The 17610-nt window shown below is 49.2% G+C and overlaps 1 protein-coding gene across 1 annotated transcript in view; it reads left to right on the top strand.

Moving 5' to 3' along the window:
* Positions 1 to 17610, top strand: part of LOC147663847 (long-chain-fatty-acid--CoA ligase ACSBG2-like) — a 159197-nt gene that overhangs the window by 122889 nt on the left and 18698 nt on the right. Inside the window, exon 3 of the mRNA XM_086950155.1 lies at positions 16039 to 16127. Coding sequence (XP_086806281.1) covers positions 16039 to 16127 — 89 coding nt within the window. The remainder of the gene's footprint in view (positions 1 to 16038; positions 16128 to 17610) is intronic.

Consider the following 17610-nt stretch of genomic DNA (forward strand, 5'->3'; position numbering starts at 1 on the left):
CTATTAAAAGTAATTTACATTGGAAGAAAACTTTGCGTGTCACTTTACTGTCATATCGCACTTCTCCCAACTCTGTCACAGGTTTTTCTCCGTTTGAGTTGCTTAGAGGTAGGAAACCTGGATCCAAACTTTTTCCCTGGTGGATGAAGGTTAAGTTTTCCTGCGAATCCTCAGTAGATCCTGACAAAGTTAGGGACAGAATTTTGAGAAATCAAGAGAAAATGAAAACCAGTTTTTTGTCATCTAAAAGTTCTTGCTGGAAGGTCAAGGTGGGTGATTTTGTACGTGTCAAGTTTGGTAGGGTTTTTGATAACAAGTGGAACAAATGGTCGGATCCTTGCAAGGTTACTGAGGTATTTTCCAAAGCTGTGAGAGTTGAGGATGGCAAGATATGGAACTTTAGAAGGGTTTCTTTGTGCAAAGGTTTGAATCCTAGTTTGTATTCAGACACTAAATCGTGTTCTGCTTTGCCTTCCACCAGTGATCATTCCATTTCTAAGCCCAATGTTTCTGTTGAACAAAATGATGCATCTTATTCTCCTTTGCTTGACACTTTTGGATGTGAAAGTCAAAATTTGGATAGTCCTATTCCCATGTTTGACAATTGCAATCAGAATAGTGAACAGTCTAGTGCTACGCATGATGAAAACTCTGTTAATGATAATGTTCCCATACAGAATTCTGATGTTTCTAATGATTCTGTCCAAAGAAAAAGTGTACGTGTTAAACATACTCCTGTAAAGTTGCGTGACTATTTTCATTGAGTTTTTTTTTGGGTTTTTTTTGTTTTTTTAAGGGGGGAAGGTGTGTATTATTCCACTTCCTATGTTCCAATTGGAATTGTTATGGTTCTTTCTTACTTAGACATTCTAATGTTAGTAATGTTCAGTGAAGCCTGTGTACTTGTTAATGGTGGTTGTTCAAGCTGTCTCCTGCTAATAAACTTCGAACAAGCATCTACCTGACTCCTCGTGTTACAACAAAACCCACCTAGAGATACACACCCACCGGCAGGAGAAATGCACAGCAAATCTCTTGCCACCTGAAACCAGCCCCAGCAACAAGCCATGCCCCCATGTCTGTAGGAAGGCACCGCGGACCTCCGGTCAGGGAGGAAAATAGGCAAGAGGAAGAGGGGACGACTCAGCGGGAACAACAAGTCCCCACACATTACCACAAGCCAGCCGGAGGCAAGCGTCGCAGACCTCTGGCCTGGCAAGAAAAGGGAACGAGGGAGGGGTTCCACACCCTCATGCAGACACCCCCCCACCTTACCAGAAGGACAGATGCCCCTGCAGCATGCCACAAGAAGGAAGCACCACGAGAGAAGAACGCGGAAGCTGGACTAAACGACTGCCGTCACCACACGGCAGAAAACCAAACTGCCAGGAACATTGGAGGACACCAGAAAGCGCGTGCCCAACCCAGAAAAACCCCGAACATCGCAGCAGGAAGCCAGTAGCCACCCAGTGCAGTGAAAAAGCAGCAACGACATAGTCAAAGAAACAAGCTTTCACTGGAGTGAGTGCGCCGCACCCACCCTACCATGTCTTCAGGTATTGTGGAGTGGGTGCTGCCTTTTTATATTGGTAGGGGGTGTGTCTACGAGGCACAGGGTTACACAAACCAATGATGGATGGAATGCTGAATAAATCATACATTCACCCCTAGTCAAGAGATCTGGGTTAAATCCATTGTTAATTTGCTCACCATGCCACCCCAGTTCAGACCCAGCCATATGCAATTCAGTTTTGACCCTGTGCCTCATGGGAACAGTCCAGCCCGAACTGCGAAGCTAGATCCTCCCTGCACCAGAAAAAAGCATCCTTGGAACGGTTTCTGGGTATTACCCTTCATCTGCCAGCCTAGCTTGAATCCAGTGTCACGATGAGCAAGGGACACACGTCTGGGCATACCCATCCCACTTGGGTGAAAAGTGCTACGCAAACAAATGATGGACGGAATGCGGAATAAATCATACATCCATCCCCAGTCAAGAGATCTGGGTTAAATCCATTGTATTTTTACTAACCATGCCCCCCCAGTTTAGGCCCAGTCATATGCAAATCAATCTTGACCCTGTGCCTCATGGAAAAAGGCCAGACCGAACTGCAAAGCTAGGTCCTCCCTGGACCCGAAACAAGCATCCTGGGACCGGTTTCCTGGTATTACCCTTCATCAGCCAGGCTAGCTTGAATCCAGTGGCAAAGTGAGCAAGTGACCCAAGTCTGGGCATTCCCAACCCACTTAGGGTGAAAAGTGCTGTGGAAACAAATGATGGACAGAATGCTGAATCAATCATATTGATTTTGATTGGGAAGAGGAGAAACTAGAATGCTACAATGTGAAACAGCTGAAGCACTTCTGCAGGAGATTTAAAGTTGCTATAACTGGTTTCTCCAAGTAGGAGGAGTTCCAAAAGGCGATGAGGACCTGGGTCGAAGCAAGGAATACCCCTGAGAATGAGGAAAGGGCTGAAAATGCAAAGGAGCAGCTGGAAGGTCCAGGGTCCATGGTGGAGGAGAGCACCTCCCCCAGCAGGTAGAAGTGTTTCTGCCAAGGGCCTGTCCCCAGAAGAGCTGGAGGACAGGGAGAAGAGTAGGATGCATGAGATGGAGCTGACCAAGCTGAAGTTGAGTGGGCAGTTAGAATTGGAGTTGCAAACTAGGGAATGGGCCCTAGAGGAAAAGAGGATGCAGTTTGAGTAGGAGTTGAGAATGAGGGAGCTTGATTTGGAGATCAAGAGGCTTGAGGCCATGAGTGTCTCAACCCCAAAAAAAGAAATGTTTGTAGCTCAGGAAGTGAGCTTTGCTGAGTTGGAGGTAGAATCCAGCGCAGATGGTGGAAGCAAAATTGAATTCTCCCGTGCTGGGAGAGAAGTACATACATCCAAAGATTTGGCGCCTGACTTGAAGGAGGGGGTTAGCATAAACCAGGAGGTTCAAGGACATGAAGTAGCTCCAGTAGTGTGCAGTATCTCTGAGGTAAATGGGGAAACTGATGCAGGGGTTCATGGTCCTAGTGGTGGAAGAGACACTCTACTGAATCTAGATGAGAGGTATAGGCAGAGGGGTTCCCCCAAGGTTGAAGTTCTGGTAGGTGAGTGTGAACACTGCCCAGAAGAGTGTGGGTTGAGTGACAGAGACAGTCAGATACTGTCTTGCTAATCTCAAGAGAGTGGTGTGGAGTACCTGTGTGAGGCACTGGATGAAGAGGTGAAGGATAGTTTGGTTAACCCTTGTAGGGGGCTGTGTGATGCAATTGTGGGACAGCATATTGTAAGTCCCTATTTTCCAGAGTTACGCCAACACTTGTTGGAGAGTGAGTTCTCTGACCCCAGGGAGCTCACATTGGAGGCAGACCTTTTGGGATCTTAAGAGGCATTGGGTGTGAACCTAAGGGGAGTGTCTCAGGTATCTTCCAACCCAGCGTGGTAGAAGTGGCTCAGTTTAGCCCAGCTTGGTCCTGTTGTAGTGAAAGGGGTATAGGACCTCACGTCCTGTCTTTAAGGGGAAGTAGTGAGAATGGGTTATGTCCCGATAGTGCCCAACCTCAGTCTCAGAGAATGGATTGTTCTTTAAGGGAACACCAGCTAGGGAGCCTAGTCTGTCCTGATGGACCGTCTGTTGAGGGGGATATCCCTGTGTCAGGTGAGCTGGGAGTGTCTGTAAGTGGACCTCCATCAGTTGTAGTGTATGGCAGTACCACTCCTAAGTGGAGGGTGCAGGAGTCCGGAGTGGGGGGTGAGAGGGGGAAAGAGTCCCCAGTGGAAGAACCAGTGGGTCAGGGGTCAGCCAGAAGGGCTGAGTCACCAAGAAGTGACCATCTCAACACCACTTCTGTCCTGGGGGATCTTCACACACTGTCAGATAGACAGGAGTCGGGAGATCTTCCCCAGGCAGACTGACACACGACACATGAGTTATGTGCCACGCCTGGGGGGGCATATGTGCACACCATTCGCTGGACAAGTGTTCAACCTCAGGGGTTGGTCCCTGGGTTTAGGAAGCCAGGTTCTAGAAGGGGGTACCACTCCAAGTGGGAGGGTGCAGAGCCCATAGGAGGAGGACTGGGTGTGGGAGAGCCCATCCCAGTCTCTTGTCCAGTCTCTTGTCCAGCTGCTGGGTTCAGGCCCGGGGCTTGTGGGTCAGTGTCAGGATGTCATAACTGACCGGACAGGAGTGGGAGTGGGCAAAGGGTGCCAAGCACCTGGGGATACTACCCCCCACTCTATGACATCACAGAGGTTTGAGGGCCCGGAGAGACATAAGGCCTGGGTCTCATCACTGACTACTGTCAGTGGCCACTGTGGCGTGCTTGCTGTCTATTGGGACACAACTGTGAGCAGACTAAGGTTAGGTGCTGCACAGATGGTGTCCACAGGTGAGGAGAAGGGTTCCCCATGTGTTAGCTTGGTGGGCCCTAAGAGTATGGAAAGAGATCCAAATGGGTTCAGATTGGCCTAGAACTGGAATATGCCCCAGCTGTTGCGGGCCAGGGTCCATTTTCTATCACCCAAAGCAGAGAAGCCCATCAAGGTAGTGACTGGTCTAACCTGCGTTTTGGGTGGAAGGGGGTTGTGTTGGACTTGGCCCTTTTTGCAGGGTCATCCCTGAACGTTTTACCTTCCACCTGTCTTTTTTCTGACCTGTTGTTGGCTGTATTATGACTCTGGGCACTTTACCACTGCTGATCAGTGCTAGAGTGCATATGCTCTCTTTATTGTAAATTGATGTATGGATTAGTGACTCCATGATTGGCTGGTTTGGTTTACTTGACAGACCCTAGTACAGTGCAGTGCGTGTGCCCAGGGCTTGTATATCAAATGCTGCTGGTGGGCTTGCAGCATTGGTTGTGCCACCCAAAGAAGCAGCCTGTAACATGTGTCGCAGGTCTGCAATTGCAGAGCCTGTGTGCAGTCTGGTACTGCCATGTTGACTGGCCAAGTGCATCCACTTGCCTGTCCCTAAACCTTCCCTTTTCTGCACATTAGTCACCCCTATGGTAGGCCCAAGGGCAGGGTGCATTGTAGGTAAAAGGTAGGACATGCCCTGATGTGAGTGGCATGTCCTGATAGTGAATTACAGCCAGTTTTTCACTATAGCAAGGCTAACTGTTCCCAATAGGCCAGAATGGGCAGTTTGATTATAATATCTCATAATCCTAACTGACCTAGGGAACCAGGTAGAAATTTGAGTTTAGTATGCCTGAACTCAGAATGATAAAATACATATTTTAGTGAAGGTGGTTTTAACATTCTGTGTTTGAAAATACCACTTTTAGATAGAAGGTATTTTCTTGCCTAACTGTCCAAGCCTGCCTCTGCTAGGTTGTGTATTCCTTGTCTGGAGTTTGAGTGACAGGGGCTGGGGGATTCCTGGAAAAAGGGTGAGTCAGCAAAGGGCTGAATAGAGCTATCTGCATGTAGATGGGTGGGAGGAGTTGAACCTGGGACCTGAATAGGGCTGTGCCTGCCTTCCACAATGCTGGCTCCACCTCCTGTGGTGCGTCTGATGTCCCTGGCCAACACTGTTAAAGGAAAGAAGAAGTCTTGTCAACAAAGTGCTCCAGGACTGCACAGAACTGGTTTGGACTGGGTACAAGATCCTCTGCCTTCAGAGGGCAAACGATTTGCTAGTATAAATATGGGGACCTAGACCACAGAGAATTAGATCACTTTTGGTAAACAAGAAGAACCTTTGCTGAGGAGAGGAACCAGACAAACTGAGGAGGAGACTATCCCTAAGCTGAATGTTGTTTGGAGGGGATTGGCCTGCAGTGGCTGCCTGACTGCCAAAGAAAGGAGAAAGGACTTTGTGCTACTTTCAAATCAACTTTTAAAGGATCTCCAAGGGCTTGAGATAGTGCTTGCCTCCTGCTGAATTCTCATGGACAACAGACTTCACCAGCCAGCTCCCCTGCCTTCCCTTGCTGGGAATTGAAGTGCCTGCTGTTGAGCTGGGCCTTCTGAGAGACTGCGTGTCGCTGGGAGTTGGAAGCGCGACTCACAGCAAAGAAGCGTGTCACTGCCGCAGCCGTTGTCGTTACATCACCAGAGAAGAGTGTCGCCATCGCAGCTGACGCCGTCGCATCACCGGAGAAGCGTGCCGCCGCTGCCACTGTCGCCATCGCATCACCCCAAGCGCCTCGCATCACCGGAAAAGAGTGTCGCCATCGCAGCAGATGCCGTCGCATCACTAGAGAAGCGTGTTGCAGGGCCTGTCATGGCTCAGAAGAATAGTTGAGTCGCTGCACGGCCCTCGGGCACGCACGCATCGTTGTCACATCAAGAAGAAGACGCCATTTTGTTTCATTGCACCGGATCTTCATCGCATCAAGGTGCTGCTGGTTTCAATGCCAAATATGCGCAGTAAGAAACCAACGCATCACCTCCCCATGCAGAGAAGAACCAACGCATCCCCTACGCAGCAGTAGGGACCAGACGCATTACTGTTCCTGCGTGTAAGGAACCGATGTATCACCTTCCCTGCAACACTTTCGTCATATAGCGTTATGCATCCAAAGGTACATTGAACTCTAGGGGCGTGGCTAGCCAGGCTGCGAGATGGCCGCCTTCTGAGCGAGCTCCGCCGGCCACGGGGGTAATCCTATAATAATCCTGTCAAAGCTGTGAAATTGGAAACCCGCTGCTAGCGTCAGAAATAGCCGAAAGCCCGGTGATTGCAACGTATCCAGTGCTGCTGCCGAGATCACCGCTCTGCGTCTGCTGCACCCAGAACTGTTACCACCGGACCATCCCCGCTGCCAGAGCCGCGACCGGAGGGAATCTGACCCAGCATACTGGCGCACTACAGGCCGGGGTCGGGTGGGCCGCCTTGCCGTGGTGCATGCGGGGCCCGTGGGGACTCTGTCGGGCTGCGGGGGCCCCGGTGAGGCGACACAAGACCTACCTGGCACGCGTGGCAGAAGTGCAGCTGAAGCCGCCAGTGAAGAAAGAACTGGTCGGAGACGCGCGGCTCGGGAGACCGCGGTGCCTGGATGCCATATTAGATCCTGGCGCTGCGACCTGGCAGAGGTGAGGGAGTCTGAGACCCGGCTACTGGGATACAGAGACACTTGCTGGAGGTAGGAGGGCACTGCGCTACATGCTTAACGGGACGGGGTTGGTGCACTACCCCCCCCTGCGTAGCAGGCTTGGAGGTTCCGGGAATGGACGCGCTGCAAGACCCGAGCATAAGGATCATTGCATGTCCACGCAGCAGTGCCCCAATGACAGTTTTGCTTCACGGGCCTAATAAACCTGCTGAAGAGGCCGCCCTCATCGCAGCCACTGACGACATCCGAGCCCTGCTCGACAACGGTGAAACAGCGGCACTCATCCTCCTAGACCTCTCCGCTGCATTCGATACTGTTTGCCACCACACCCTAGTCCAACGACTCAACGACACCGGCATCCAAGGGAAGGCCCTGGACTGGATCACCTCATACCTCTCCGGAAGAACACAGAGTACGCCTCCCGCCGTTCCGCTCGGAGGCCACCGAAGTCATCTGCGGCGTCCCGCAAGGATCATCGCTCAGCCCCACTCTCTTCAACATCTACATGAAACCACTAGCTGCCATCGCTCGCAATCACAACCTGAACATCATTTCCTACGCCGATGACACCCAGCTGATCCTCTCCCTCACCAAAGACCCCGACACCGCCAAAGCGAGCCTCCACGAAGGGATGAAAGACGTCGCCGAATGGATGAACAACAGCCGCCTAAAGTTGAACACGGACAAGACAGAAGTCCTCATCCTGGGACCATCGCCCTCCGCATGGGACGAGTCCTGGTGGCCCCCAGCCCTAGGCGCCGCACCCAAGCCAACAGACCACGCACGCAACTTGGGCATCATCCTGCACTCCTCCCTATCGATGACCAGACAAGTCAACGCCGTCTCCTCATCTTGCTTCCACACACTCCGCATGCTCCACAAGATCTTCCAATGGATTCCGACCGAGACAAGGAAGACGGTCACCCAGGCCCTCATCACCAGCAGACTGGACTATGGAAACACACTCTACGCCGGAACAACAGCCAAGCTTCAGAAGAGACTCCAGCGCATCCAGAACGCCTCCGCCCGACTCATCCTGGACGTCCCCCGACGCAGCCACATCTCGAGCCACCTGAGAGACCTACACTGGCTCCCTGTCAACAAGAGGATCACGTTCAGACTCCTCACCCACGCACACAAATCCCTCCATGACCTGGGCCCTAGGTACCTCAACGACCGCCTGACCTTCTACATGCCCACCCGCCAGCTGCGATCGGCGAACCTCGCCCTCGCCGTCGTGCCTCGTATCCAGAGAGCCACCGCCGGAGGTAGATCCTTTTCCTACCTAGCGGCTAAGACATGGAACTCCCTGCCCGTCCACCTGCGGCTGACCCAGGACCACCTCGCCTTCAGGAAACAGCTCAAGACCTGGCTGTTCGAGCAGTAGCAGACCCCCCTCCCCACGCGCCTTGAGACCCTTCCGGGTGAGTAGTGCGCGATATAAATGCCATGATTGATTGATTGATTGATTGAAGGGCGTCCGTGTGTGAGTATTGATCATACAGCCCCTCGATTCGTGACTTGGTTGCTGTACCTCCATTTTGTCTGCTGCCATGCAATCTACGTCTGATTGTTGCACCAGTGTGGGGGCTGCATATTCTCAGTGTGGTAATCTTGCAGGGCCCCACCCCCCCTGCTTTCACGGGCCCCAAGGGAAACTCGTGATCCTCAAGGGAGTGGGTGTGGCCGGGTGGTCCCGCTCTGACTTCCTGTATCATCGCCGCGCCACGTCCTGCACCTGGGCCCGGTGGGGGGGGGGGGTGTTGCCCTGAATTCTGCCTGACCTCTGCCCATCACAGCCCGCTACAACGTAGAACATGGGGTAGAATGAAACAAGACAGGCAAAAATTACCTTTGACACTGCCCGCACTGCGAAACCCAATGGCTAATCTCCGGTGACCGCTGGTAATGCCAGAGGTGACAGAGCGGCGGGCAACCAGGATGACAACCAGGACGATGATATCCGCACCTTAATGCTCGAAATGCGCTCCAGCCTGCGTAATATCGACGCAAAATTGGACACGCTGACCGCCCAGCTGGACCAGGTGAAGACGCAAGTGGCCACACATGAAACCAGGCTCGACGGGCTTGAGAATAGACACACTGAGTGTGTGGAATTCCAACACGACACCAAGGAACAGCTCCTTCATATGGACAAACTCCTCATGGTTATCAAAGCCAAAAATGACGATTTAGAAGCGCGTTCTCAGAGGAACAACCTCCGAATTACAGGAATTCCGGAGACGACCAACATGGGGAAGAAGGAAGCGTACGTGACGGACCTCCTCCACGAACTGTTCGATCCGGAATTGTCAACAGTGTTTGTGGTGGAGCGGGCGCACAGGGCGCTGGGCCCGAAACCACCGGTGGGTGGCACGCCACTGCCCATCTGGCAAAAATCCTCTATTACCAAGACAGGGATCTTATCCTGAAATTAGCACGGGACAAAGGCCAGATCTCCTATAAGGGAAATAAGATTTCCTTCTACCCAGACTTCACACCGGTGGTGCAAGCTGCCCGGAAAGAGTTCTTGCCTGCTAAACGTCTGTTACTGCAGGTGCAGATTCCTTATGCGCTCTTGTACCCTGCCAAGCTTAAGGTTACACATGACAGATCAGCACATTTCTTTACAGATGCACAATCTGCTCTCAAGTTTGCCAAACATGTTTGCGGCTCGAGGAAGAAATCTTCAGACTGGCCTGGAGGAGGGTAACCTTAGTGACAATGAAACTGTCCCACTATTATTTGGGGGGGTGATTTTAATGTAGTTCTAAATGATGACATAGATCGTAAGAGCTCATCCAGACAGTTACACCCCCAAGCTCGCCAAGCACTTACTGACATTATGTTGGAGGGCAGCCTGACTGATATATGGAGGATGCGGCAGCCAGAGGCCAGGGAGGGCACTTGCATTTCCAATCATCATGCTGCCTGGTCCAGACTGGACTTCTGGCTGATATCCCCTGAGGTTGCCGCATGGACTGTTGGCGTTGAGCATCTGGCCCGCTCTTTGTTGGACAACGCTCCGTGGCTTCTGGAACTGACACCCCCGGATGCGCCCACGCTAGCCTTTAGCTGGAGGCTCCCGCCTGATGCCCGATTGGATGACGCATTTAAAGAAGAAATTAGGAATGACATTGTAGATTACTTTGCTTTGAACACAGGTTCTGTATCCACTGACTCAGCGTTGTGGGAGGCCTTTAAGGTAGTGATCCGCGGACAGTGTATTGCAAGACAAGAGGGAGTTTTGAGGGCTATAAGGGGTACACTGAGTGCACTAGAGAGTCAGCTAAGGGTTCTGGAGAGCACATTTTGCACTACACCTGGTCCCGAACTTGCTCAAGAAATAAAACAGAAACTGTTGGACTTTGGGGAGGAGGCACAGTGTGAGTTAAAGTTCCTAGGTAAACAGGCAGAGGCCAGACGGTATGGGGAAGGCGATAGGCCAAGTCGCACGCTGGCAGGCCTACTAAAAAAACGACAACCGCTCGCTTCATACACACGATTAATTATCCGGACGGTACTACAATTACCGGGAAGGCGGCGGTACTAAATGAGTTTAAGGACTTCTACTACAACCTATATAATACAACACAAACTGAAGTTCCGGCGCACTTACAAGACTTCGTAGAATCCATAGCACTGGTGTGGTTCAATGACGCACATCGCAAATATATGGAGATCCCGGTGCCAATAGACGATTAGTGGTCTTCCTCTAAACAAAGCCCCTGGGCCGGACGGCCTTACCACGGCTTTTTACAAAGCTTACGCGGAGGAACTGGCCCCACGGTTGCACGCTGTTTATGCAGAATCACTGTAGAAGGGAGTCCTCCCAGCGTCAATGAGGGAAGCTTTAATAATGACCCTACTGAAACCGGACAAAGATGAGACCTTGATAGATTCTTATAGACCCCTGTCTTTAATAAAAGTTGATGTCAAGATATACGCTAAATTAGCAGCTGACCGGTTGCAGCCCCTACTCCCAATGGTGGCCTTACCGGACCTGGTCGGTCCACGGCACATAATCTTCAAACGCTATTTTAGGTGCTACACTATCTCCATCCTACGGTGCACGCTGCTGCTATCTTCCTGGATGCCACGAAGGCGTTCGATTCAATTGAATGGCCGTATCTGTTCCGCTTATTGGAGCGTATGGGGTTTAGCCCATTATTCATTGCCCAGCTGAGACTTTTATACACTGGCCCGATGGCGCGAGTACGGGTGAACGGTATGATCTCGGAACCATTCGAGGTGACTAGAGGTACGAGACAGGGTTGCCCCCTGTCTCCACTACTGTTCGCTATTGCAATGGAGCCACTCGCAGCCCGAATAAGGCAACAACATACTGCCAAAGGGATTGGGTTCAGTTCCCACAGCCTGTTGATATCTATCTATGCGGACGATGTATATTTATATGTCTCAAACCCCTCCATTAACCTGGACCCCCTGTTACGAGAATTTGTGAAATTTGGCGGACTGTCTGGTATCACAATCAATTGGGCCAAATCTGTGATATTCCCATTGACGGATGGTACGCCCGAGGTGTGATCGGAATTTCCCTTACGCTGGTCGGCAGACGACATCAAGTATCTGGGTGTCTGGATTAGCCGCAATCTTCAGGATATCTGGTCCTTAAATTTCGGACGGGCAGTCGACTGGCTGGAGAGCAAGGCGACAATCTAGTCCAAATTGCCGATCTCCATTGCGGGGAAAGTGGCTTTGGCTAAGATGGTGGTCCTACCCAAATTCCTATACTTATTCAGTGATATACCGATTCCGCTCACTACACACTTCTTTACATGTCTCCGCACCCACCTATTTTCACTGGTATGGTCTGGGGGTCAGGTCAGAATATCATGGGCTTTAATGACCCTGCCTTTACGACAGGGTGGATTGGGGGCCCCAGACACGCGGCTGTATGCTCTCTGTGCACAAGCTCAGTGCTTGCACTTCTGGACCTATCCGACGCCCTACCAGCCACACGTGGCAGTGGAGCAAGATTCATTGGCACCCACGCCCCTACCTGTGGCCCTCTACCAAAAGCGCGTTCGCCCCAAGACAGAAGTGAATTCCGCTAATACTTTATGCTGGGCGTGGCGCGAACTGCAAAGGCGTGCCCGGCTCCCACTTCTTTATGCGCCTGCCATCCCCTTGAAGCATAACCCGATGTTGACCTGCTTGGAGGCTCGGGGTGGGGAGATAACCCTGGGGGCGCCCAAATTCGCACCTTCGCAGATCTGTACCCAGACGGCGTATTCCGAGACCCACAGGTGGAGGAAGAGAGGAGGACCCCACCGTTTCAGGAGGTCTTCCCTCTGGGAAGGCTTTCCTGATGCACCCCCCATGCTCAACACCTTGCAAAATGTACTGGCTCGTGCCTCCCCCCAAAAAAACTAGTGACGCGTTTGTACAATGAGATGCAGGACCAGGCCCCCATTGTACAACCTAAATCTATGCTCCTTTGGAATGAAGAGCTTAACCCCCTCCCCCCCTGTCTGAGGACCAATGGTCGTTTTGTTGTAAACAATTGCTTGAACTTTCCCCAAATTATAAATTGTGCCTCATACACTTCAAATTTTTGCATAGATACTATAGAACCCCAGTTAGCCTGTACCGCATGCGCCTGCGAGAAGATGCCAGGTGTTGGAGGTGTGGCTTCGACAATGCTAATTTCCTACATATAGCATGGCACTGCCCAAGGCTTGCTGGCTTCTGGCAAGAAGTATTTGAGGCGGTGAATCAAATTATTGGCAGAACTGATGACCCGACCCACATCTAGGCCTACTGGGGTTGGTCAGCGACACTACACCTAAGGGAAGAAAGCTCCATGCTATGCCTATCCTATTATATGCTAGGAGGCAAATCGCGCTTCATTGGGGTAGAAGGAAGAGACCCAAATTCTCCGACTGGCTTTCAGACGTCACCTACGGCCATACACAGCTAGGTATCTATTGGGAGACCATGCCCGTGACTTCTCGACCCCGGAACATCTGGGAGCCGTTTATTCAGTGGACATCAGCTAGGGTGCGCCCCCGGCTATTGACGAGGTGGCGCATGCGTAAGAAACTATTGGGGGGACTGCAGCTTAGTGGGTGACTATGATGGCGCTCCAGCGCGTTGACCCCGGGGGGTTGGTTCCCCTTCCCGAATCCTGAAGCGATGCAGACCTCAATTCTCACAGGCCTATTGCCGCTATGTTGTGATGGACCGCCGGTATGTACGCAAGACGTGTAGCACTTTGCATGATATCAATAGGATCCCAACATGTTTCACAGCCCTAAACCAGCTATAGGCTGATTATATTCAGTAAAGAACGATAATATACTGTGCTCTTTTGATGCTATTGTATTGACTGATGCCAATTTAGTTTGTTTCCTAAGTTAGTTGTTTCTTTCTCACACATCTGTACGTCATTTACTGGACTTCATAACAACATATGTGAAAAGATTGCAGTGAAGTACTTCAACCCTACTTATATGATTGTATGGTTTTCGAGAACAAATTCCTTAAAGCTCTGCAAGTGAATGGCAGATAGAGAGCTGAACGATATATTACTTGTCTTAGGATCAGACTTCTTAAGCAGTTCTTCTCTGTCTCCCTGGAGTTTATATGCATTATTGCCCATACTGTCGGTTGTTGCATCGACACCAGTCTCCACGCGGCCGGCCCGATGTGGTTGTAGGCGACTTGCTGTGTTAATGAATATGACTGTTTGACTTACTGCTTGATGCCTAAGATCCACTATGAAACGCTGCCGGCCTTGATATGGTTGTAGGCAATATGCTGTGATTATACTCTTGATAACCAATAAAGGTTTTGAAAATTTAAAAAAGAAAAGTGTTGCATTTAACATCTAAAGAGAACTAAGCTATTTCTACCATTTTTAAAGTTCAGTATTGTTGTTTTTTTGTCGTTTGTAGTCTTGTGTTAAGTCTATATATAAATACTTATTTTTATACTACAACTTGTGTTGTGTTCATCTGTAGTGTTATCAATGGGTTACTGTATGTGTTCACAAATGCTTTACACACTGCCTCTGAGATAAGCCCGCCTGCTTGTGCCAAGCTACCAAGGAGGTGAGCAGAAGTTATTTTAGGATTGTAGCCCCTTACTCTGACTAGACGCAAGCGTCCCTACTTGGTCAAAGGTATCTACCTCTGCCAATTAGAGACCCCCCAAAGCTAACAATGCCCTTTCACACTAGGGTGTCTCCAGAGAAGGGTCTGAGTAACAGATGTTACAATGGAAGAAAAGAATCATCTACTCTGGCCCCAAGTGAAGTCAAAAGTCAGGGCCGGATTTAGATCTCGGTGGATGGGTTACTCCGTCACAATGGTGGCAGGTATCCCATCCACTGAAATATAAATCAAATTATATCCTTTGGAATTTATATTTCTGAAGATGGGATATCCATCCCCCATGTGCCGAAATTACCTGTCTGCTGAGATCTAAATCAGGCCCTAAGAGTTTGATGATTGTAGCCGGATGATGATCACTAAAGACTCCCATTGTGATTTATAAATATATAAATGGCACTCATAAAACAAGGAAGTGAATTTCATTTCATGTTCTATTGTCTTTTTTTCTTTCTAAACAACAGGTGCCTTGTGAAGAAAACTCAGGACCTGATTAAGAGTTTGGTGAATGGGTTAATCCATCACAAACGTGATGGCTAGCCTGTCTGCTGTATTACAATTCCATTATACCCAATGGAACTTATAATATGGCGGACGGGATATCCGTCACTTTTGTGATGGAGTAACCCATTCACCAAATTCACAATCAGGCCCTTACAGTAGGCTCGTTGCTCAGCAGAATGTCAGTTCCTAAGGAGGAGTAAGGAAGAGAGAGATGGGGGTTGTTCTTTTAACATAGTAACAGGGGACAGTGTGTCCTTATCTTGATGCCATCACACACCCCAAAGGATGCCATGCTTATACCTCCCTCTAGCCTTCGTTTAATACTGCACCTAACACCACTTCAACTCAGACCTGCACACACTCATATGGCTAAAACATTCAAAAGATCTCTGAAAAAGTGACCCTTTGGGGACCCATGCGGCATTGCAGCGCCGGCCCGACGAGGAGCACAGATCAATGCTGAAGCATGACATCATTCGGGGTGTGTGAGGGCATCAAGAAAAAGACATACACTCATCTCTCTCTTCCTTACTCCTCCTTAGGATTTGTGACTCCCCTCAGCAACAATACTACTTTTCAGGAGCACGAGTCACTGGACCTAGATCCAGCTCCTTGCCCCCTCTCCTCCATTTCTTGTGACCTCAGAGTTGGCTGCCTTTTTCTAAATATGGAATGGACCATTACCCAATAAAGATTTTTAAATATGTGCACTATGTTCTATATTATTACTGTGGGAATAATTTATTTAACACATTTACTATTATAATACAATGATTTTTTTTAATCTTTGGTGTTTTCCACATTTTCAGTTGTGCAACTGGCTTGGGTTGTTAAAAGTGACATTTGAAAGCACTTTGAATCCCACCTCTTTGCTATCACCCAAGGATCTTCCTTGATCTTATAAAGCAAATCACAGATCCTTCATGTACAGCTTTCCCTCTTCTGCTTCCTTGCCCCTGGCCAACGGCTCTGATCTCTCTCATGTGGATCCTCCTAACCTGTTAAAAGTAGCTACTGAGCTTTAGTTATGATGTGTGGTTAATGCCTGTTGGTGACTGTGCATGTAGTCGATTAAGGACCCTGAAGGCGGGAAGTGAGATGTTTGCGTAACATTGGTTTAACTTTGAAAAACATATTAGCCAGCTTCAGTTTCCTTTTGCTGTATTTTATTGGCTGCTGATTCGTTTACTGATGAGTTGGAAAGGTTCGAATGTCCTACCAATAGTGCGTGTACAAGGTGCTGGTGATGATGGCACCTCAGATCTACTAAATGCTGCACTTATGCACCATGGCAGATGAAGAGCTGCTCCTGATCAAGGTTCTCTGAATCTCTTCCTTGCAGCTCGGTTTGGAGCGCTTCCGCAGCGTTGGGATCCTGGGCGCTAATGCCCCAGAGTGCTTCATCGGGCACATTGGAGCCATCATGGCAGGGTAGGTGCCTCCTCTTGCTCTTACTTTACACATAATCAGGTCCACTGGAATTATGCGATGGTGTGGCCACTGTCATTCTCACATAATCCATCATCTGCCACATAATATGCAGATTTTAAAACATTGTTTTGTTCCTAGATCAAAAGTTTCAAAAGTTACTAACACTGCAGCGACATGTGCTGCCTTGCAGTGGAAGGCCCTTTGGAAAGGTTGACAGGTCACCTCTTTGCTGCTTATTACTATTTTTGGGTGTGAATCTTGTATTAAGGAGATGCAACCAATGCCCTGTCAGTGTTAAAAAGTTTAAAAATTACAAAATAATGAAATAATACAACACTGTATGTAGACACAACATTCACCATGGCTCAAGCTTCTTGAGATAGAAGAACTAAGGAAGTCACCTGGACATGACACCTCTCTCCATTGTATTTGATTCTTACATTGGGCATGTAAATGAAAAAATTAACGTAATACAGTTATATCTATGCATTTATCTATATGCTGATATTTATATAAACAAACCTGGTTGAGGAAGGGGAGAAGGATGAGCTATAAACTGCAGGCAGGAGCCCATGTTTCTCGTTGAAGAGATAGCACTTCTATTTCTTTCTGGGTGCAGAAGGTCTGAGGGTGATGGAGATGTTGTTCCAGATCCTGCTTGCCCAGCCCTGCCTTCAGTTTCCTTTCTCACATTTCTCCATCTTGTTACTGGTGTCCAGAAGAGCTCCTGAGGTGGGTTGTTTCTTGGCCAGGTGTGCAAGGATGCCACTTCCTATGGCCTTTTTGCTGATGCCACTGTTTTTTTATTTGTTCTGGGCCTGCAGATGGAAGAAATAAAGGGGCATATTAGCAAGGTCATGCGATAATTATCGCTCAGCGCTTTTAGCGCGAGCATAATTATCGCAGGCTAACGCTGGATTCTATCAGCAACGCTTATCTCCCAAGCGATAGGAATCCATGCGTTAGCTGGTAAACAGTGTGATTATTGCTGGAAATCCAGCGATAATCACACTGCAACCAGCAAAACCTTGCTGATAGGGCAGGGTGATTTTAGCCATGTAATCCACCTCCCATTGGATTACATGGCTAAGTCTGAAAATTAGCAGACGTGAAAAAGCAGCGTTAACCGTGGTTAGCGCTGCTTTTTTTTTAACTCTAACAGGGTTAGCGTAAAGCTTGAAAATAGGAGAAATGTTGCTTAGCGAAATTTCTCCTATTATTTTTCTTTGGAACGCCAACTTTGCATCTCATTAGAGATGCAAAGGAAAGCGTAGCTAAAAGGATACTAACATGCGATTTTGCATGTTAGCACCCTGTTGTTGATAGGGCGATATTTTTATCTCCGCTTCTTTGGCATTTAAAGCCAAAAAGTGGTGATAAAGGCCTTGATAATATGCCACAAAGTTCCTTTAATGTATTGGTGATGTGGTTGAATTTCCTAAGGACCTTGATAAGGTGGGACAGCTTGTAATATAATTAAGGA

The sequence above is a fragment of the Lissotriton vulgaris genome, unplaced genomic scaffold (assembly GCF_964263255.1).
Source record: "Lissotriton vulgaris unplaced genomic scaffold, aLisVul1.2 SCAFFOLD_2881, whole genome shotgun sequence".
Classification (NCBI taxonomy): Eukaryota; Metazoa; Chordata; class Amphibia; order Caudata; family Salamandridae; genus Lissotriton; species Lissotriton vulgaris.